The 22,632-nt window shown below is 40.9% G+C and overlaps 1 protein-coding gene across 1 annotated transcript in view; it reads left to right on the forward strand.

Moving 5' to 3' along the window:
• The window catches only part of LOC139737938 (GTP-binding protein 10-like), a 103,461-nt gene that overhangs the window by 37,622 nt on the left and 43,207 nt on the right, over nt 1–22,632 (forward strand). The window contains exons 2-6 of the mRNA XM_071648602.1: nt 1,325–1,530; nt 2,080–2,171; nt 10,989–11,133; nt 17,070–17,143; nt 21,792–21,844. Coding sequence (XP_071504703.1) covers nt 1,325–1,530; nt 2,080–2,171; nt 10,989–11,133; nt 17,070–17,143; nt 21,792–21,844 — 570 coding nt within the window. The remainder of the gene's footprint in view (nt 1–1,324; nt 1,531–2,079; nt 2,172–10,988; nt 11,134–17,069; nt 17,144–21,791; nt 21,845–22,632) is intronic.

Consider the following 22,632-nt stretch of genomic DNA (forward strand, 5'->3'; position numbering starts at 1 on the left):
ATTTGTGTCATGCACTGTATTTGATATGTGAGTGAATTAGTGCAATTATATCTTTTATGTAGAGATTTTATGGTTTATATTTTTTCTGTATTTTTAGCTCACCTGAGCCAAAGGCTCAAGTGAGCTATTGCGATCGCCCTGCGTCCGGCGTGTGGCGTCCGGCGTGCGTCGTGCGTAACTTTTTACATTTTCATCTTCTTCTTGAAAACCCGAAGACCGATTTTCAACAAACTTGGCAGGTACCATCCCTAGGGGGTTAGGAACTCAATTTGTTAAAATGGGCACCATGCCCCACCCAGGGGGCCCCCAGGGGGGCCCAAACCACCCAAACTTAAGGAATCTGTAAAAATCTTCTTCTCTAGAACCAGAAGTGATAGAGCTAAGTTAATACTATGAGTTAGTACATTGATGACTGTAGTTTCAAGTTTGTTCATGGCAGAATCAGGGGTGACCCCCCTTGGGACCCAGGGGAGGGGGGGGGTGGGGAGGGGTCCTAATGGGGCCTAAATTGTACATTTTCATCTTCTTCTTGAGAACCCCATGACCCATTTTCACCAAACTTGGCAGGTAGCATCCCTAGGGGGTTAGGATCTCAATTTGTTCAAATGGGCACCAAGCCACACCCAGGGGAGCCCAAATGCCCCAAAATGAAGGAATCTTTAAAAATCTTCTCTAGAATCAGAAGTTATAGAGCTAAGATAATACTATGAGTGAGTACATTAATGACTGTAGTTTCAAGGTTGTTCATAGCAGATCCAGGGGTGCCCCTCTTGGGGGTGGGGGGAGGGGGGGGGGTGGGAAGGTCCAAATGGGGTCTGAATTGTACATTTTCATCTTCTTCCTGAAAACCTCATGATTGATTTTGGTCAAACTTGGCAGGTAGCATCCCTAGGGGGTCAGGATCTCAATTTATCAAAATGGGCACCATGTCCCACCAGAGGGCCCCAGGGGCCCCCAATCCCCCCAAATTAAGGAATCTTTAAAAATTTGGGCCTTTATTGTACATTTTCATCTTCTACTTGAGAATGCCTGGTCAAATTTTGGTAAAACTGTGAATAATTTAGAATAGTGACTGCGTGGAAGGTGAACTTGCGATACTCAGGTGAGCGCTAGACCCGCGGGTCTATTGTTTGTTTGTTTGTTTCTTTGTTTGTTTGGTTTTTTTTTGGTGGTGGTGGTGATACTGTTCCGGAACTGCCAGAATGTAAACATTTATGCCATTATATTTTATTTTGTGTATGACAATAGATTTGAATCTGAATCAGAATACCATTCATCATAGCAACATTTCTAGGTTTTGTCTACACCATTTTTCTCTGCACAGATTTCCAAATTACGACATAAATTCCTTGATCAAGTGCGGATCTTTGTCAGAGGTGGAGGAGGAGGGCAAGGCCTGCCGAAGTATGGGGGAACTGGAGGTCAGGGGGGTGATGTCTACATTAAAGCTGCAGCTGGTGTGACATTGAATCGTGTGAAAGCTTCCAGAGAGCAGCAGCGTTACGTGGGTGGTACTGGCAGTAACAGTAAGTGAGTACAAGATGTCTATTTTGAGTACCGGTATTTTTTTACAGTACACTGGCAAAGACACCTGCACATCCATAAAACTTGCGATATGGGAATTTCATAGTGTAACAAAGGTATTAAGTCATGTAACAAGAGAAAAGAAGAAAGTCTTGTTACTTCGTATTCGCTATTCAAAAGTTGTTCCTATCAGCTCTCACCTGCTCTCAGCAGCAGTGTGCTAACTGGTGTTTTTGTCTTTGGAGTTATGTGTGTTTGCTCATGTTGTGTGTCTGTAGAGTTTGTGTGTGTGTGTGTGTGTGTGTGTGTGTGTGTTGTGCAATTGCATTAGCATAAACTCGTACATTACATGCAGCCAGTGAACGAAGTTTGCCACCGTACCATTGCACAAGGATTCCAAGTAATTCTGCTGAGTTGTCAGCTGTTCTCTCTGATTTCTCTGTGACTTCATCCTTTCCTGTACATTTTGAAGTGGACTTGTTCTTTGAAGTGTGTTGCATTTAAATGTCGCATTAGTAGTTCATCCACATTCTTAAACTCATATCATCTGTGCAGACCACGTATCTTGCAGGGATCTAAGGGCAAAGATGTCTATGTCACAGTTCCTGTCGGAGTTTGTGTCACAGATGACAAAAACAATTTACTAGGTAAGAATTTTTTTTCTTTTCTAATTAATGAATCTTGCGTTGAGTTGTGTTCATATTTCAGCTGATTGACAAATTGCCCTACATAACATAAATAAGCATGCAAGTAATCAGTGTTTAGTAGTAGCTACAATGAAAATCAAGAGCATACATACCCGGCCAGGATTCAAATAGTACGACCTCCTGATCACCAGACAGGCATCTTATCCACTGACCACCAAGCTTCTGCCCTACAGCCAATGCTGGTTGTAATCCTTACAGCATGCAGCAGGTACTGCGTATTTATTGAACGTAATGATATTCTTGCATCAAGATGTTTAGAATGCAAGTGGTTGACAAATTGCCTTATATCAACATAAATATGCACCATATAACCAGTGTGTAGTAGTAACCACTGTGATAAAAATCAGTGAATACATACATAGGCATGATTCTAACCTATGACCTCCTGATCGCTGGGCAGATGTCTTATCCTCTAGACCACTGAGCTTTGGCCTCACAGCCAGTGCCGGTTCTAATCCTTATATCATGCCAGGGATACTGCACATTTATTCAAATCGATAAAATTCTATGCATTGAGGTTTTTATTCCATTTGATTGACACATTGCAATACATCAATGTAAATAAGTACAGGTACCAAATTAATCAGTGTGTAGCAGTAGCCATGATAAAAATCATGAGCATACATACTCAGGTAGGATCTGAATCTACGACCTCCTGACCACTAGACCACCGAGCTTCCACCCAGTGCTTTCGCCTGACAGCCAGTGCTGGTTTTAAGTCTTACAGCATCTATTCAAATCAATGAATGCAATTCTTGCATCAAGTTTTCATTGCAGCTGAATGACAGATTGCCCTACATTGATGCAGGAATTCATTATATGCAATATGGTAAGGATACTCATTTATTTTTATGTTATTCATGTAGCATTTACTGAAACACAGGATATACTGTAAGACTATTCCTTATGGTTGTGCTCAGTGATAATCTGTTTATTACTCATTCTGCCATTTTCAATGGATGACCTTCTGCTGAATTGCATCCAAATTTCACCTGGAAAAGTGTTAGAGCATAATAGTTACAAACCTCAATTAGTGTTTAATACATCTTTGATATATTTTTCAGTTATGTATTCATATTCATTTGGAGTTTCTAATAACTCATTGAACTGTTGGTGCATTCAAACCTGGCTATGTGACCGGCAGCTGTATACGCCTAGTGAAAAATCCCCATGAGAGCACAGCCATGTTAAAGACCCTGTGCATAGTGGCCACCTGTCCAATGCAGCCAGCAGTCACTAATTTTGTGTCTCATTTTAACCTGTGTTGTAGAGCAGCCACAGACCAATACAGAGACGTAACTGAGTCCATTAATCAGCATGTTTTTCTGCCTTACCATCATGCCTGTCATTCATTGTGAACAGTTTGATGATTACCACCACTGTATTTACCCGCCATTCAGGCATAGTAATGCTCATGTGAAAAGCTTCATTGTTTTAGTATACAAATATTGCATAGATGACAAAGAGTTAGTGGAGGTGCAGCACACTCGAGGGTATTTACAAGTATGCTGAAGCACCCATAAACGTGTGGATACTTAGAGTGAGCTGCATCTCCACTAACGTCACAAACTTTAACCAGGCCCGGCGATACGGTGCAATTAACTCCGCGAAAAGGGGCGTAAGCTTTTGAATTCATAGCGGTCATCAAAGCACTGTGCGGAAGCAAAAGACAAACAAATCTTGAAAGTTCACCTCGTATCTCCCTTATTTTACCACCAAATCCCTTGAAACTTCACATATAAACACTAAACAAAAAAGAAGTTCCCCCTAAAACAAATCGCTGTAATGTCTGAATCAGGAACCTTTTAGGAAATCTATACACAGGGGCAAGTACCTCTATTAATCTCTGATACTGTAATGACAATCATGTACTTCACCAGGTTCACGTGTCTGTCATCGACATCGGTGTTTATTAGACGTGTACTCACATCGTGACTTTTACATGACGATCTCCATAGGCAATCTCCCCATAGGCAATCTCCCTATAGGTGATCTCCCCATAGGCAATAACATTACACATCTGCCACAAGGTGGCGCTATGGCACATTCATGACTAACTGTACAGAGTCACAACATCATTACATCCCCCTTTTCATACAAAAGCAACTTACATTAACCCAACACCTATACTATAATGTTAGCAATGTAATTGTGTATCTGGTCAAATAACCTTATTTATGAGTCAATGTATTTTGTTTTAAATAAAAGTTCCAGTTCAATGCGATACATTGTTGCATGTTGAGAGTTTCATTCCGTTGCAGTCTTTCATCCGAATATCTTAAGCTGTCTCATTTCCATAGCTTTCTTAACTGCTATCTGTTCCTGATAACTTCACAAAGTTATTGTTACAAATAAAATAACAAATAATATAAACAGATGAGTAACAGGGTGGACTATCTGTTACTCTATTAGCTGCACTAGAGGATTATTATGCCTCTGTGATAGTACAGTTATCCTACTGGTACATCCTCTTATAACTTTGGCAAAACAACAACTATTATAAAAACAACAATCATAAAACAAATTAGACTATCCAACACTCTTAACTGTACAAAGGGGATTATTCTGCCCCTATACACTTAGTTACTATATGTACAGATTTAGCCTGTTTGGATGTCTACGCTGCCTCAGTGGATAACGACGTTCGCGTTGAATCACTGGTTCGTCGTCGCCTGAACTTTCCTGAGATGATGCGATGTTAGTTGGCACCTCAGTTGAGCCGTCGCTGTCCTCGAGGTCATCATAGTATCGACTTTGTCGTCGTCCTTGTCTCTTTTGGAGATTGCGTCTATTTCGTCGATAACATACTCCTCCTTCTCCCTCTATGATGTAAGAGCGGGGTGATTCATCTTTCTTGATGACAACAGCTAGTTGCCACACTTTGCCGTCCTGATACGCCACGCTGTCACCAGCTTTGAGCACAGACAGGTCTTTTGCGCCCTTGTTGTAGAACTGCTTTTGACGTCTTTGCATCTCTAATCTCCTTTCCATGATGTCATCTCAGCTGGCAGGGTTAGGCTGCAAGAGTTTGCTGGTTGTAGGAAGAGTTGTGTTCGTCCTTCTGCCCATCAGCATCTGTGCAGGCGATGGAAGGCCATCTCCTGGCATATGCCAGAAGAGCTAGATGAACATCTTCACCGTCCTCTGCCGAATTCTTCAAGAGATTCTTGGCTATCTGCACAGCCTTTTCCGATTTCCCATTGGACTGTGGGTATCTGGGTGAAGAAGTCTTGTGTGTCACTCCATATTTGACACAGAATTGCTGAAATTCTGCACTGGCATATTGTGGTCCATTATCCGTCATCATCTCATCCGGAATGCCATGTCGTGCGAACTGCTGCTTACATATGGCAATGACTGCTCTGCTGGTAGTACTTGTCAGCTTGTTGATTTCAAAGTAGTTTGAATAGCAGTCTACCAAGATCAAGTAAGTAGACCCATCAAACTCGAACACATCACTCCCAACTTTCTGCCATGGCCTTTCTGGTAAGTCATGACCATGCATTGGCTCTTTCGAGTTGCTGGCTCTATGTCTGCTGCAAATTTTACACCTTTCAACCATCTCTGCAATTTCAACATTCATGCCTGGCCAGGAGAGCACATCTCTTGCCAATCTCTTGGTCTTTTCCACTCCTTGGTGACTCTGGTGGAGTTTCTCTAGCATCAGTCTCCTCATTTGGCTAGGGATTATCACTTTCTGCATCTTGAAGAGCAGGTCACCTTCAGTAGTTATCTCATCTCTGTACTGCCAGTACTGTCTAATGTCTTCATCCACTTCCTGCTTACTCTCAGGCTAGCCTTCCTCAACTGTTGCTTTTAGCTTCCTGAGAACTGGATCAGCTAGAGTTTCTTTCTGCATCTCTTCAGGTCTAGCATGCAGACTGTCATTTCTTGGCTCTCCTCATCTTCTTCACTCTCTGGGATGAAGTCTCTGCTGAGAGCATCAGCAATGTACATTTCCTTACCTCTCTTGTAGCTCAAGGTACAGTCATACTTCTGCAGCTTCAGTAGCATTCTCTGTAGCCGTTATGGCGTATCTGCTAGAGGCTTCTTCATGATTGTCTCCAACGGTTTATGATCAGACTCGATCACGAACTTTCTCATGAAGACATACTGGTGGAACTTCATTACTCCGTACACCACTGCTGCCAATTCCTTCTCTATTTGCGCATACCTTTTTTCACAGTCTTTGAAGGCTTTTGATGTATACGCAACTGGTTTTTCATTCTGCAGAAGGACTGCGCTGACACCATTCTGTGATGCATCCACACTCACAACTACGGGTTGATTCACATCATGAAATTGAAGAATGGGAGCTTCAGTTGCCAGCTGCTGTAGCTTCTCAAAGGCTGTAGTGTGCTCTTGGTGCCACTGCCAGTCGTTCTCTTTTACCAAGAGTTTCCTCAGGGGTGCCGTCACTTCAGACAAGTTGGGAAGAAACTTGCCAAGATAGTTGATCATGCCTAAATATCTTTGAAGCTCTTTCTTGTTGGTAGGCTGCTTTATACTCTTGACTGCTTCAACTCTCATATCAGGTTTCAGTCCATCAGCAGTCAGCAAGTGACCGATGTACTTCACTTCGTTTACAGCGATCTTGCACTTACTCTCATTCAACCTGACATTGTTCTCTTGCAGTCTCCTGAACACTGCTTCAAGGCGTTCATCGTGTTCTTCCTTGGTTGTTCCCCATATCAGGATATCATCCATCACCACATCAACGCCTTCTAGGTCTTCCAGCATCTGTGACATTGTCCGTTGGAAGATCTCTGGTGCCGAGTTAATTCCGAAAGGCATTCTGATGTACTTGTACCTGCCAAAAAGAGTATTGAAGGTACACAAATCTGAGCTTGCCTCATCAAGGCGAAGTTGCCAGTACCCACAATTCGCGTCGAGAGTGCTGAACACTTTAGCGTTGGGGATACACGCTACAACCTCCTCAATGGTTCGCATGGGGTAATGTTCCCTCTCTATAGCTTGGTTCAGTTCCTTTGGGTCAAGGCAAATCCTCACTCTATCACTGTTCTTTTTTGCTACTGTGACCATACTGTTCACCCAAGCTCTTGGTTTCGTCATCCTTTCAATGACGTTCAGGTCCTCCATTCTCTTAAGTTCCTCTCTGACCTTCTCTCTCAGAGCTACTGGAAGTCTGCGAGGAGCATGGACTTTGGGCACTGTATCTCGTTGCTTAATCTGATGTGTTCCTGGCATACACCCAAGTCCCAGGAAGAGGTGAGCATATTTGTCCTTGACTGCGCATGGCTCCTCACGCACAGCATAAGTTCTTTTCACCAATCCGAGCTGCTTACAGGATGGCAGACCAAGTATCGATTGCGCCTTCTGTTCCACAACCTAGCACTCTAAATCGAAGAACCTCTCCTTGTGCTCACAAATAAGAAGAGTCTTGCCTACAGGCTTCATCCTGTGTTCTGAATAGACCACCAGTCTTGAATTTGACTTCTGCATCGGGGACTGCAATTTCTTTTGCACAACCTCTGGTATGATGTTGCATTGCAAACCAGTGTCAAACTTGAATCGCACCTTCCTCGAGTTCACTTTCAATTCGATGAACCAGTCGTCGGAATCATCTGTTGACTTTATGATGTCTACAAAGAATTCCTCATCCTCTGCTTCGTCCTCGTCAATCGTATGCACAGACTTTTTGTCACGTCTGCCCTTTCCTGCTGATTTCTCTTTTACAGCGTTGCAAACACTTTTTGACATTTCTTTTTCTGACATTTGTTGCACTTTTTTCCATATGCAGGGCACTTACTTTTGTCCAAAACGTGCAATTTCCCACAGAACTTGCACTTCTACTTTGGTCGAGCACCACTCATAGCTTTGGCTTTCTGCACTGCATGGACATCCTGAGAATGTGTCTTGCCAAAAACTGTCATCCTTTCTTTGGACAGCTCAGTGGCCCTGCATAATGTGGATTGACTTTTCCAGCCTCAAATCCAACTCACGAAGCAGTCTTGCTCGTACAGAATCATCCTGAATTCCACCAATAATTCTGTCTCTCAGTAGGGAATTATGCAGGTCTTTGAAGTTGCAACTGCTCGCCAGTAACTTCAGATCAGTCATTTACTGCTCCAGTGTTTCTCCAGCAGCCTGTTGGCAGCTGAAAATTTTATACCTGTCAACAGTCTCGTTCTTTGGGGGGTTGCAATGCCTCTCAAATGCGTCTAGCACTGCCTTCAAGGTCACAACAGGTACAGCCGGTGTTGTTGAGTCAGGTGAAGGAGGTGAGGTAGACTCCGGCTTCGAGGTCTTGTAGAGCTCTCTACCTTTTGATCCCACTAAGTAGAGAAAAATTTTCACCTTCTTCACTTCATCGTCAGTCACTGAAAGTTCTGTATAGAGCTCAAACTCTTCCCTCCACAGTTTCCATGCTTGTGGAAGATTTCTTGCCTCCAAATCCAACAGCGATGGAGGTTTCAATTGCTCCATAGCGGCTATATTGAGTCACAGCCACTATACATGCTGTGAACGAATGCAAGCTTTCTCGGCGGGTATTTCCAGTCACTCGACGATCGTGGAGCCGTTCCCCTCAGACTGGGCACGCAAAATTCATGACATTAGGCATCGCAATTCAGACAATCCACAGTCACTTTCACTCCTGACACCATCTATTAATCTCTGATACTGTAATGACAATCATCTACTTCACCAGGTTCACGTGTATGTCATCGACATCGGTGTTTATTAGACGTGTACTCACATCATGACTTTTACATGACAATCTCCATAGGCAATCTCCCCATAGGCAATCTCCCCATAAGCAATAACATTACACACCTGCCACAAGGTGGCGCTATGTCACTTTCATGACTAACTGTACAGAGTCACAACTTCATTACAGTACCCATGGACCTAATATACGTACATGGACTGTTCACGGCAGTCTTTCTTTGATGTAGTGATCGTCACCGACACCTGATTATGTACATCTTAATGAGTGCATTCAGGTGTCTGGACAATAACGATTGTGTGATCATGTATCGTCACTATTTAAACAAAAGGATCGTTTACCTCATTTCAGTCTTGTTTCGCTGATGTGCCTTTTTCAGACGGAAATTTCTTTGAATCATTCTGCCAAAATGTTAGCTTTCTTTTAAAACTGCCTGCTTCTCCAAATCGAAATTGTTTAAGGTATGATTTCTTAACATACACCACAACTGCACATTCACTTTACTTGATTTTTGTGAGTTATTTTCTTCTGCGCATATAGTTTTAGATTTCTAGAATCTCTGTCTTGTTCTTCTCCCAGCTTGGTGGCAGTGACGATCATGGGATCAAAGCAGTGAAGCATGCTAAAAATGTCTTTGTGGAGCTTTTGAGATGAAAGGGTGCATGAATTGATTAACGATACGATGAATGTCCGTGTGTATTAAGTCCATGCAGTACCTGTACTTCCAAGTATCATATGGAATTCAGTGTACTAGTATATTGTAGGGTCACGCTTCAGTGAAGGCAAAAATGGTCACTTTTTGAAGTTCACAATTTGTAACTTTGATTCAATGATATCAGAACAAATTTCAATTTTCCAGCTTAAGAGGACATGCAACGCACAATTTATGTGCTTGCTGTCATACCATGTGAATTGTGGGCAAAATTTCACGGTTGAGTGATCTCGGGGTAAAGATTGCCGAAATGGCAGTTTGGACATATTTTCCATGCTGTATTTGTTCCAACAGATGGAATTCATGTTTTGAAAAGCTAAGATCTACTTTTGCACACAATCTTTCATCACTGTTGAATAATGCGTTGCCATGGTAAAAACCGATTTTGAATGAAAATCATAAAAAAATACTGTGGATTCAGTTAGCTCCCTCAGTCTTCGAGCATTTTGCTTGAAATTTGGCACGTGTAACCGCTGTAGTACATAGATGTGCAAACTTAATCTTTCGTCATTGTTGAACTATACATTGCCATGATAACAGCATTTTTCACTTAAAAGTATACAAAAATATTGTGGATTCAGCTTACTTCCTCAGTCTTTTAACATTTAGCTTGAAATTTGGCGCATGTGACCACTATGGTACGAAGATGTGCAAACTTCATCTTTCGCCATGGTTGAACAATGCGTTGCCATGATAACTCATGGGTGTCGGTCTCATGGGATGACCCCCAATATGGGCCTTTGTACTACAGAGAACTAGAAAGAAATAAAATCTGTTCTCTCTGTATAATGCAAAAAGGACACTTTGACAGTGTCGTGAACCTGTCAGACAGTGCTTTGTCAGAATTAGAATGGTGGATATACAATGTCAGTTCTCAGTTCAGTCCCCTTCAGATTGCAAAGGCTCAAGAGATGGAACCCTGCATAGATGCAAGTGATAAAGGATGGGATGCCAGTGATCAAGTCACAAAATTGATTGTCACAAGTCAATCATTGAAACAACACAGACTTAAATTGGCCTTTAGAGAACATAACAATTATGTGGAAATCTTAGCAGTGAGCATGGGATTCAAATTTTATTGCTCTAACAAGTGAAGTGTTCATGTCTTGTCAGAGTTTAGGCGAACCCATAGGAATTGTGCTGGCCATCTCTGAACTTGGATGATTCCCACAATTAAGCTAAGCTGCAGGTAAATGTGGAGCATGGTGCTTTGCAACCATGAACAATGCTCATGCAATCACCCAGCAAAACTTCCAGTAGAGTTTGTTGAGAAGTTTTGAGAGACAGCCAAGGGGTATGTGAGACACTTTGAGCCTGAGACATCAGTGGAAATCTGTTTTTTCTATCCAATGCTCAGGTGACTTAAACCAAGTTGGAGACGAAATTCTTGTGGCTTCTGGAGGAGATGGTGGGAATAAGTCCAATAGATGGTGTGGCACCAAGGGCCAAAGAAGTAACATCAAACTTGTCCTCAAGCTAATTGCTGATGTAGGATTTGTAGGGTAAGTTTTTCTTTTCAACTATTACCTTGTTTATCTCATCCATATACAGGGTGTATAAAAAAAAGGTAATCCAATTTTGGAGGGCTACAATTTTATAATTGTCCTCTATGGAGAGCACAATGTTGGTTGTGAGGAAAGGGGAACTCTTTCCCTTTCCATTGATAGCTAATTATGTTGACAAATCTCATGCATGACTGAGCACATGAAATTCAAAGACAACAATGACAAATTGCACTTTTTCCAAGTTTGCGTGTTATTGTGAAGGAACAATGCATGTCTCACTGCATGGATGAGATCTGTCAATGAAAATGGCCAAATAGGCCAGTCTGTATGAATGCAGGTTTATGTTTAGGATTTGTGTTTAGGGTTTCTCCTACATGGTCCATATATAACCTTTAACATGGCCACCTGTCCGATAACTTGGTCGCTCACACAGAGGTCAACCCACACAGTCCATTTTCTCTGTTTATATTCAAAACACAGTTCGCAGCGACAAACCATGTCTTGAATATGAAGAGAGAAAAATGGATAATGGTTTACCCTTTATGGGAAGGACCAAGTTACCGACAACAAGATCATGTTGAAGGTTATGAACCATAAAAGGTTAGAAGAAACCCTAAACACGAATCTGCAGTTGTGCAGGCTGGCCTGATGATTTGACCACTTTCATTGACAGATCTCATCCATGCAGTGAGACATGCATTGTTCCTTCACAATAACACGCAAACTTGGAAAAAGTGCATTCATGCATGACATTTTTCAACATAATTAGCAGGCATGAGATTTCTCCGCGGATACGCGGATTTCCGTGGATTTTGAAATTCTGGGGAGAAAATACACAGTCGGGAAAATTTCCGTGATTTTCCTCTTTTTCTTTCTTTTTTTTTTTGCAGCCACCATATCTCGCCGTGTGTGAATGGTGATTCGAGTGCATTTGTCAGCGGGCAGCTGTGCGATGTTGCATGTTTCAACTGCGTATTACGTGTATCATTACTATTACAGAGCTTCGGCATGCATGCGCTGCCGCAGCATTCAGCGCGATGCGTTGACCGAAAGATTGGTCTGTATCTGTCCGTCGCGGGGAATGTTCCACGGAGACTGCGTTTCGCTTCATGGATCTCCTCTGTATACGGAGCTAAGACGGCGTTATAACTTACGACAAAATATAAAAGAGTCCTCCGGACAGACGGATCTTTCTGTCTACGCGATGCGCTGCTTTTGTATCCCTCTGATTACGTTGGCGTGACCTACATTTGTCATCGTGATTTTGTGGACCGGTGAGAATATTTCTTTCTTCAACGAGAAAATGAAGACCTTCGATAAGGATGACCCTCGTGTAGCGGATATTGACACAGATGTCTCCAATACAGTAACTTCAAGTAGCAGTGGTTGGAATATGAAGTTGATCTCCCAGAACCAGTTTCGTCTTCTAACCACGTTAGGCCAGCGATTCAATCGACTTCCTCGGCACCTGGAACTTGTGATACATCATCCGCCGCAAGGATTCGCTTTACATTCTGGACTTCATCCAACAATACGTCATTTGCTTGGTCTACATTAGCTGTTTATGGACTTAACCGGGTCTACAAATTGTTGTACCTCCTGTAAGGTATTATAGGCAGTCTAAGTTAGCTGTAGACAGAAAGATCCCTCTGTCCGGAGGACTCTTTTATATTTTGCCATTAACGCTGTCCTACGGAGGGGATCCGTGAAGCCAGACGCAGTCTCCGCGGAGCATTCCCCGACGGACAGATACAGACCGATCTTTCGGTCAAAGTTAGCTGTTGCATGGACGTAGAGACGGTCAACAATGCTGAGCTGCATGTATGATTTATTTTCAGCTGTCTTTAATATATACATACATGATGCTCTACTAGACTACATGGACCAAGATCAGCAATACTAGTAGTAGTACTTTGCCTGGTCTGCGCACTGTAAACTGTTAATGGACTAAGGTAAAGACAGCCAACAATGGCAATGCTAAGCTGTGATTTATTTTCATTTTTATACCCCCGCCAAACGAAGTTTGAAGGGGGTATATAGGAATCAGCGGATGGTCGGGCGGTCGGGCGGTCGGTCGGGCGGTCGGGCGGTCGGTCCGTTGCAAATCTTGCGTCGCGAACAACTTCCTCAGTTTTCAACCGATTCCCATAAAACTTGGCACAGATGTGTGCCTTAGATGTGCAAGACGTATTTTTTGACAGTACCCAAAAGTACGTTGCCATGGTAACGGCATATTATTGGCAAAAATGGGTACAAACCTTGCGTCGCGAACTCCTCCCACAGTTTTTGATCAATTTTTATGAAATTAGGTACAGATGTTCATCTGAATATGTTAATGTGCAAGACACATATTTCCGCAGTGGCAAAAAGTGCGTTGCCATGGTAACAGCATGTTATTGGTAAAATATAGGGCAAAATGCTTCATGGCAAAACTGCTTCATCAGTGTTCTTCCAATTCTCATGGAATTCATATTGAATGTTTGTCTTAGGATGTAGGTCAGCATGACACATTTCTTGACAGTGACAAAAAGTATGTTGCCATGGTAACAGCTCACATATTATGAGCCAAAATGATGGAAAATTTTGTGTTGCAAACTACTTCCTCAGTTTTTGCCCAATTTCCATGAAACTTGGTACAGATGTGTGCCTTTGGTTGTAGATGTGCAAGACGCATTTTTCGTCAGTACCCGAAAGTACGTTGCCATGGTAACGGCATATTAATGGCAGAAGATCTAGGAAAGATCTTGCGGATTTAACTACTTCCTCAGTTTTTTGACCAAAGCTTAAGAAATGTGGCACACACCTTGATCTTGGTGGGAAGATGTGGAAGACATATTTTTCGGACGTGTCGGAAGCTGCGTTGCCATGGTAACGGCATATTAATGGCGGAAGATCAAGGAAAGATCTTGTGGATTGAACTACTTCCTCAGTTTTTGACAAAAGCTTATGAAATGTGGCACACACAATAGTCTTGGTGGGAAGATGTGCAAGACATATTTTTCGGACGTGTCGGAAGCTGCGTTGCCATGGTAACGGCATTTAAATGGCAGAAGATCAAGGAAAGATCATTCCTTGGGTAAGACTGGGTAAAGACTTGGGTAAGTCCTCACCGTGGGAGGGGGGACACCCCCCTCCCACACCCTCCCCCCGCTCGGTCGCTACGCTCCCTCGCAAACTCTCTCCTCTTTTTTCAACTTTTCTCTGTCTCATGCCTGAATTAGGTATCAATGGAAAGAGGAAGAGTCCCCCTTTCCTCACAACTAACATCGCATTTTCCATAGCTGACAATTACAAAATTGTAGCCCTCCAAAGTTGGATTACCTTTTTTTGATACGCACTGTATATTGCTTCGGCTTCTGTTGCAACGTAGGTAATGTAGTTATGATGTCTGTTTTTCTCATACGTGTTTTGTTGCCATATTTTTTATCAAATTAATACATGTTTGGGTTTTTCATTTTGAATATAACAGTATGGTAGAAGGTACATGGTGACATGACATAGTGCTCAACACCATATTCTAGATCTATCTAAAATAAAAAAAACAATTGGGCATTTTATAAAACAAGTCAATAAAGTCAGTATTCCATGCAGTTGAAACATTTGTAGTACAGTTCCTTGATTTATTTAATGATATGAAGCATTAGAGTTTTTCTTTTATGTCAAACAATGTTGTCACATGTCATAATTGATAATGTTTCTGTTACAGATGTGCGGGAATATTCTTGAATCAATACATCTCCACACACACATTTCAAAATTATCAGTTATGTTCAGACGGTGATCCTTAACTTCGAGGATAGGCTCGTAGTTGAATTTGGGGTGCCAAGTGTTGCATGGTCTCTTTGTTAATTTCGTGGCAAAAAGGACCATGCCACATTTGGCGCCCCATACTTAACTGCAAGCTTATCTTCAAAGTTAGTTTATCCTCAGTTGATACCCCCATCTCACTAGATGGCAATTCCCCTACAATCTTAGAAAATCGACAGAGCTCTTGTATTGTGGCTTGATCGTTTCAAATCTTCTCCATCGTATCTTGAGCATTTTAGAAGCGTTAACCCTAATTTACCGGGGGGGCAATAATGGCCCCCCCCCCCCCCTCGACGAATTCCGCGACCATTCCGGCAAGCAAAATTTTTTGACCACGCAACTTTTGAGACCAAATTTGTTGCGTCCGGGCATACCGTTCCGAAGCCACACCCCTTCAAAAAATTTTCGTCAACCCCAAAATTGCTCAAAAACGTGATTTTGTGTACAAAGTCAATACAAATTGTGTTTTATCACTTAATTCATATAAAGATAGATAATTTTAATTTTAGTGGCTGAAATCAATTTGTTAAAATTTGTCAAAAAATGTGTATGACAAATTCTACTGAAAAAAACAACAAAAACAAAAGTTCGAAAAAATAGAAATACATTAAAAAATTGATAAAACAAAAAAGATAAATTGATTTCGATACTGATTTTTATTTTACGCTCAAATGTTCGGAATGTCACTAGGAATATTTACACCAAAAATCAGCATTCCATAAGCTTTTATAAGCCAATTACAGATGAAAATGAGGTTTTTTGCATATATTTGCATAATTGATTAATTTAAAATGGAAAATGCAAATTTTTTGCAAATTTAACTTAACCGTCTTGTAGATTACATCCGGCTCTATGTTCATGCAAAATTTTGCGGCAATTGCGCAATCGACGGCCGAGATCTGAAGGGGGGGCCATAATGCCCCCCCCGGAATTCAAGCTCGCTAAATGGCCCAGGTAAGTTAGGGTTAAGGGTCACCGCCATCACTATGGTTGCCACCGAGTTTTGAACATACATGTCTAAAACTTCCAGAGCGAGAGTGCAGTGGTTTTAAAGCATATCACAATCGCCTCACAAGCATAATAAAAGCGGCATATTCGTAGCTCTAATGTGGTAGCAACGCGTAGAGTGTAACTTTAGCGCATTGGAAGCGGCTCCCATTGCCTGTGAAAATTTTGCATCTTGTTGGCCTGGAAAAGTGGCAACAAAGTGGCAGCATTGTCCTATTATCATTGTACTTTCGCCTTCAGTGTGGGTTGAGCATAGAGAAGCCATAATGTAATTGCCTTGCAGGTCAAAAATGGAGATGAAGGGTGATTGCACCACGATTTGTGAATTTTTCACAGATCGCCATGGTTGTCATAATCTCCTTCCTAGTGAAATGGGGGATAAGGATCATTATATTCCACATACTAAGAATGTTGCAATAGGATTGGTCCAGAGATGATCAGGTGATGATGCGTAGTTTTGCCCATCACATCACCTGAGAAGAAAAGTTCGTTACACTCTATGTTGATAGTCCTTTTTGTTTCGCTGATCTCCACACAGTCCACACAGTCCTAACGCAAGATGAGTACGCGCGAAATAAAAGTGCGTTGCACTGTGGACTATCATGTGACCTAGGTCACTTGATAGTACACAGTGCAATGCACTTTCCCTTCCGTGCCGCGCAGTGCGCGCAGCAAATTCATTGTTTTGTCATCTACGCGCATACGTAGCCTAAGCCCAAAGGATACCTAAAGACGGCTAAAACGGTTTCAGATGTGGAATAAAATGGGAATTTTTAGGACCCTAGATGTGGAATATAAAGCAAATAATCAACTTTTAGTTTCAGGCAATGAGACAAACTATCACTTCCTCGGCGATCTGAATGTGTACGCTATCTTTCCTCAGCTGCGCTTCGGAAAGATAGCTACATCCAGATCGCCTCGGAAGTGATAGTTTGTCCCATCACCTTCACCAACGTTGATTATTTGCTTACTATCTGTATTAGTAACTAATGTCTATTGCCCTGTAGACTTGATTCAATTACCACATTCTTTTTAGATATTATAAAATTTGACACTGAAGTGAGGCCATTTATCCTGACAGAAATGAACTAACTAATATCAAACTTGTGTATCATTAGGTTTCCTAATGCAGGGAAGTCCACACTACTCAAAGGTATTTCAAGAACACAGCCCAAGATTGCTGACTATCCATGTGAGTGATCCACTTGCTTTTATGATACAATGCAGCATACTAGCAACTGCAAAGTCTTGGGCTTGATAGTGGAATAATTTTTCAGTTTATCCATGAAATTGCCAGAGAGGAGGGTGAAATATTTTTGGTGGTGATTGGGTGGTTGGGTGGTTGTATTGCTAATTGAAGTATATCATCAGTCATTACATTTTTTTTTTGGGGGGGGTGGGGTTTACGTTTTTCACCATGTCATTTTGTTTAGATAATAAAAAAAAAAGTTTTAAAGCAAACTTTATGTTGTTCCATTCATTCTGGTTTTAAAAAAGTTTTAATGCTTTTACTTATGCCTATCAACAAACATGTAAGTTTACTTCATTGAAAGTTGATACAGTACTCTCCGCGTAATCGGGTATCGCTTTAACGGGTACGCCATTTAATTGGGTAGTAATGTCAAAATCACTGCCAAAGCACATTAAAATTACTTGATAATCGGGTTGCCTCTCCGCATAAATGGGTAAATAATTTTCTTTTAATCAAATTTCTACCCACATTTTATCGCAGATATAACACTTTAAGAAATCATGAATGTCAAATTTTTCACGGCTAATCGCATTCTCTGCTTAATTTGCAAAGAAGACCGATCATTTGAGGAGTGATTAAACATGAAAACACATGTACCAGTACCGACTTGCATACTTGCCAACTCTACCGCTTTGGGCGGTAGACTACCGCTTTTTAGAGGTTTTGACCGGCTACCGATTTTCTCTTCTGATCTACTGATTTTGTAGCAAACCTACCATAAAATGAAATGGAAGTCATATTTCCCCTTCACTGTGCGTTGATTCCCTAAAATAAGCTAGTAATTAGAATACTAATAATAATTTCAAGGAACTCGTTCCTCAAAAACGCCGTATTCAGCCTTCTAATATGCACACATGTATGCACACTGCAGTGGCGGACTAGTCTCTCTATATAGTCTAGTCTATCTACGTGCGTGCAAGACTTACTGTACACGTGTACGTGTAGCTAGAACCACGCATAATAGTAATGTTTTGGTAACTCACGTGTGCATGGTGCGGCCGATGTGGCATACTGCGTGGCATGATCCCAGCCAGCCGTGTACGTACGTGATTGTATTAAACGTACATGTGAATTTTCACAGACGACCAACTTGACTTGTTGTCATCTGAACTATGTGATTTTCAGTGTGCCACTGACTTGCCAGAAGTAAAGGATGACCGCATAGACAAGTTCTGGCATGAGCTTAGCCTACTCAGGAATGTGGAGGATAATTCCCTAAGGTTCCCTAAGCTGTCAAAACTAGCGAAGTACCTTCTTCTCATTCCTCGTTCAAATGCCAGATGCGAGACCATTTTCAATATGGTCAACAAAACGGCAACGAGCATGAGATCGCAACTTGGTAAGGGTAAAGAAGGACACTCAAGAGATGGTGTGTATGCAACAACGACAGGAATCCGCAACACTCTCTGTGCAATCTTGGCAGCTAAGATCAATATATTCTGCAAGAGTGAATGCTACGAATGGAAACCCTCCCAAACACTGCAGAAGAGAGCAAAATCTGCCATGTACAGGAATCTCACAGCCAGGTCATCTGCTAATTAATTTAGATTTGGTGAGGGCAACATTATGTCTTATTCATCAAACTAGCTCCACAATAGAAAGTACACTATAAGGGGATCAATTATTTGCAAATATGTTTGATTACTTTTTCACATATGCTTAGCCTACAAAAATTATTTACCAATATGTCTGATTTTATTTTTATAAGCATATATAGTCTACAAAATAGTTCATAGATTTACATGGATTATATATTTTTTATCAATACCAAGAACCCTTTAAAAAGGTTAAAAAGCATGCACCAAATCTCATATTTTGATATTGAAAAACAAAAAAAGTCCACACCATGGGAAGGGGGGACACCCCCCTCCCACACCCTCCCCCCCCCCCCACCCCAATTATGCGGAGAGTACTGTACTCATGGAGAGGGTATTTAAGGCAGCTAGTAATGGTTTTTATGCCTCCCCACGAAGTGGTGCCGGAGGCATGATGTTTTCGGTTTGTCCGTCTGTCCGTCCGTCCGCATTTATTTACGCGATAACTTGAGTAATATTGACTGGAATTTTACCAAACTTGGTCCAAGTATAAAGTATGATGAGGCAATTACTTCAGTAGATTTTGGGTGAAATTAACTAAAGGTCAAGGTCAAATAATGAAATTGTAGATCTGTTTACGAGATACCTCAAGACTGGATCAAGCAAATTTCACCAAACTTTGTCCGAGGATGATGTATTTATTTATTTATTTATTTATTTATTTATTTATTTATTTCTAATCTTTTGTCAGGGTAGTCCATTCACCAGTAAATAGTGGTCTTCCATGGAGCCCTGAATAATATTGATGAACATATGTACATGAAATAGCAAAACGTATATACAGAAGATGACATAATACAGTGTAGATACATACCAGCATACTGTACATTGCAAAGTAACATAAAAAGTACATGCCACAGCAAGAGTTCACCAGAATGCCGAAATAACAATTAAAAACGCTATTATACAGGAATGATAAAGCCCAGAATGAATTTCGTGTGTTACTTACAAATAGCAACTTTGCTTAAACAATCTCTTAAATGAATATATGGAAGAAGCTGATCTAATTGAATGATCTAGCCTGTTCCATTCAAGTACAGAGGATACGATTGGGCTGCACTTGTGACAATCAGAGCGAAATCTTGGCACACATAGATTTCCACTGTCTATTAGCCTTGTATGATGTTCATGTACATCACTAGGCTTAACTAAGTGCACCTGAAGGTACGAAGGTGCTAAGTTATGGACGCATTTATATATCATCATAACGCGGCTGAGATCAAAACGTTTGTCTAGTGTCATCCATTTAAGACTTTTGAATAAATCAGCCGACGGTGTGTCATATGTTTTGTCCAAAATTATTCTTGCTGCCCTCTTTTGAATTTTTTCTAGCTTAGTTGTATGGTATTGAAATCTGTTTGACCAAACAACAGAACAGTAATCAAATTGTGGTAACACTAGACTATTATAAAGTAATTTTAGGGATTGTTGGGGCAAAAAGGCCTTCGCTCTCTTTATCATGCAGACACATGTATGATGGGACAATTACTTGATTAATTTTTGAGTGAAATTGGACAGAGGTCAAAGGTCAAAGATCAAGGTCGAATGCTAAAATTTATCTGTTTACGTGATAACTCAAAACTGGACGAAGCAACTTTCACCAAATTTGGTCCAAGGATGAAGTAAGATGGGGCAATTAGTTGAGTAGTTTTTTGGTGAAATTGGCAAAAGGTCAAGGTCAAATGCTAAAAATGTTGCTATTTCCCCCATATCTATGCAATGCCCAAAGGTATTTTTCTTGAAACTTAGTGTAGACATGTACTAGTGCGTAATGGTTCTCCAGAGAGAGTTTCATGTTATAGGGTAAAAGGTCAAAAGGTCAAAAGTCAGGTGAAAATGTTACAATTTCACTTTTCTCGCAAATGGTTCAATATATCCATGGAACTTGGTACATACGCATGCATTGACTGGCAGGGATTAGCTAGGAAATTTAGGGGTCATGGGTCAAGAGTCAGGGTCAAAGGTCAAGGTCAACTCCTTTAAAATTATACTTTTTCTTCATACCTTGAAAATTATTCAATGCATAAACTTATATAAGGGTTGGTTAAAAGTCAAGTAAAAATCCTCAGTTCCCCAAATGCTTGTGCGTGTACCTGCACTCTTAGACAATTAAAGCAAACCTAGTTCAAGGAAAGTGAACATTCAAGACATTTCTGACAAACCTGTCATTTCAATGTTTGCCAGTTATGTGAAACTGTCGTCACACATTGTAAAGTCATTTTACTATACACCTATTGGGCGAATCATGCATTATGGCAGAGGCATACCAGTCGCCATAGCGATATTTCTAGTTTTAAGGATACAATGTGATTGTTTTTTAAAGGGCCCCTGAAATCCAAATGAATGTTGATTTGTGTTGATTTATGATACTCTCAACATCACTTTTGCAGTGAAATGAATATCTAGAAACATTCCATTTTTTTTTATAGTAATATAAGCGAATACTACATTTGAAAAAAGGCAATTAATTCTGTGATACATGCAGTTTTCATATAGAAAGAAAACTGATATTGATAGAAGAAACTCCAATCTTTCTCTCAAAGCTATTTTTCTGGGAAGCATAACACAAGTGAACATAAATTTAGGCCATGAATGCAGGCACTCTTGTCTATTTTGGGAACGTGGTAGACCAGGTTCCCATATATATAAGTTGACTGAATGGAAACCTGACTGTCTTATCAGTTGACTCAACAGGAACCTGATATACCAGGTTTCTGCAAGGAACAGGTTGAGATGTATCGATATGGGCAACCACTATCTGAGGACTCCAAGTGTATCACTTAACTCATCTCAAGTGACGAGTTTCTTATCTCGTTCACTGTTCATCTTTCGAAAAGCAATAATCCTTTGAAATTCTATCGCATGTGCAGAGTCAATCAATTTCCAATCAAAATTGCATATGAAGATTTTATTCTCCTAGATATAGTATGTGGTAAATTTTGATGACATGTTTCAAAACAGACTTTCATTGTATTCTTTATATCTCGTTCCAGTCACTACAATAAGGCCACAAGTTGGAATAGTGGAGTTTGATGACAAGCGGCAGGTAAGATACAGTATAATGTAGACTTAATGCATTGGTACATATCTCATTTACATGTGAGTTGATGTCAACAAGATCTCTGGTCAGTTTTAGGTAAAGGGAACAATTTCCTTTAATATGTACCAAGCCTGCGGAAGGCTTGAATGCAATGTCCTAATATCCTCACCTGAAATACTGGAAAGCTTGTTTAAAGTCTTCTATTGGATGAAATTGATAGTTGACTGAAGATACTAATCACCTCCCGTAGTCATTAAATCTAACTGTAGATGTGTCTAATCCTTCTCCCCCCCCCCCCCCAAAAAAAAAAAAAAAAAGTTCACAGAGAGCTCTGGAAATGTGGCAAGTTGAAACTAGAGTAATGTTTTGATCAAACGCCCTTTTCGTATTATTCTCTCGTCCAGCATCCTTTTGTAGCTCTCCAGAGCTATGGATTCCAGTGAGTTTTAGCAGTATCTCTGATGCGATATCCACACATTTTTTACTTGTTTTTCCCCGTTAACTCTTCATGTGCCATGTTTGCACCCCGACTCGGTCGACGGTGCGCCAACTTCGCATATTCTGCTCAAACACACATACCCCCCCAAACCAATTGATAAATCACAAAATATGGCAGTACAATGATTTCAAGCGTTTCTTGCGATTCCGCTCCTCTCACATAATAGCTTGCATTTTATGTGGTGATTGACTAGTAAGCGGGGTTCCTGACTGGATTTGCATGTAAATTCTAAGTTTCTGTCACTGTTTTGTGTGCAAAAGTCATGCCTGAACAACAATGTAGCTACTGGTCATTT

This window comes from Diadema antillarum, unplaced genomic scaffold (assembly GCF_040938485.1).
Source record: "Diadema antillarum isolate AM-2024a unplaced genomic scaffold, OU_Dant_1.0 seq00000716_RagTag, whole genome shotgun sequence".
In the NCBI taxonomy this organism is placed as follows: Eukaryota; Metazoa; Echinodermata; class Echinoidea; order Diadematoida; family Diadematidae; genus Diadema; species Diadema antillarum.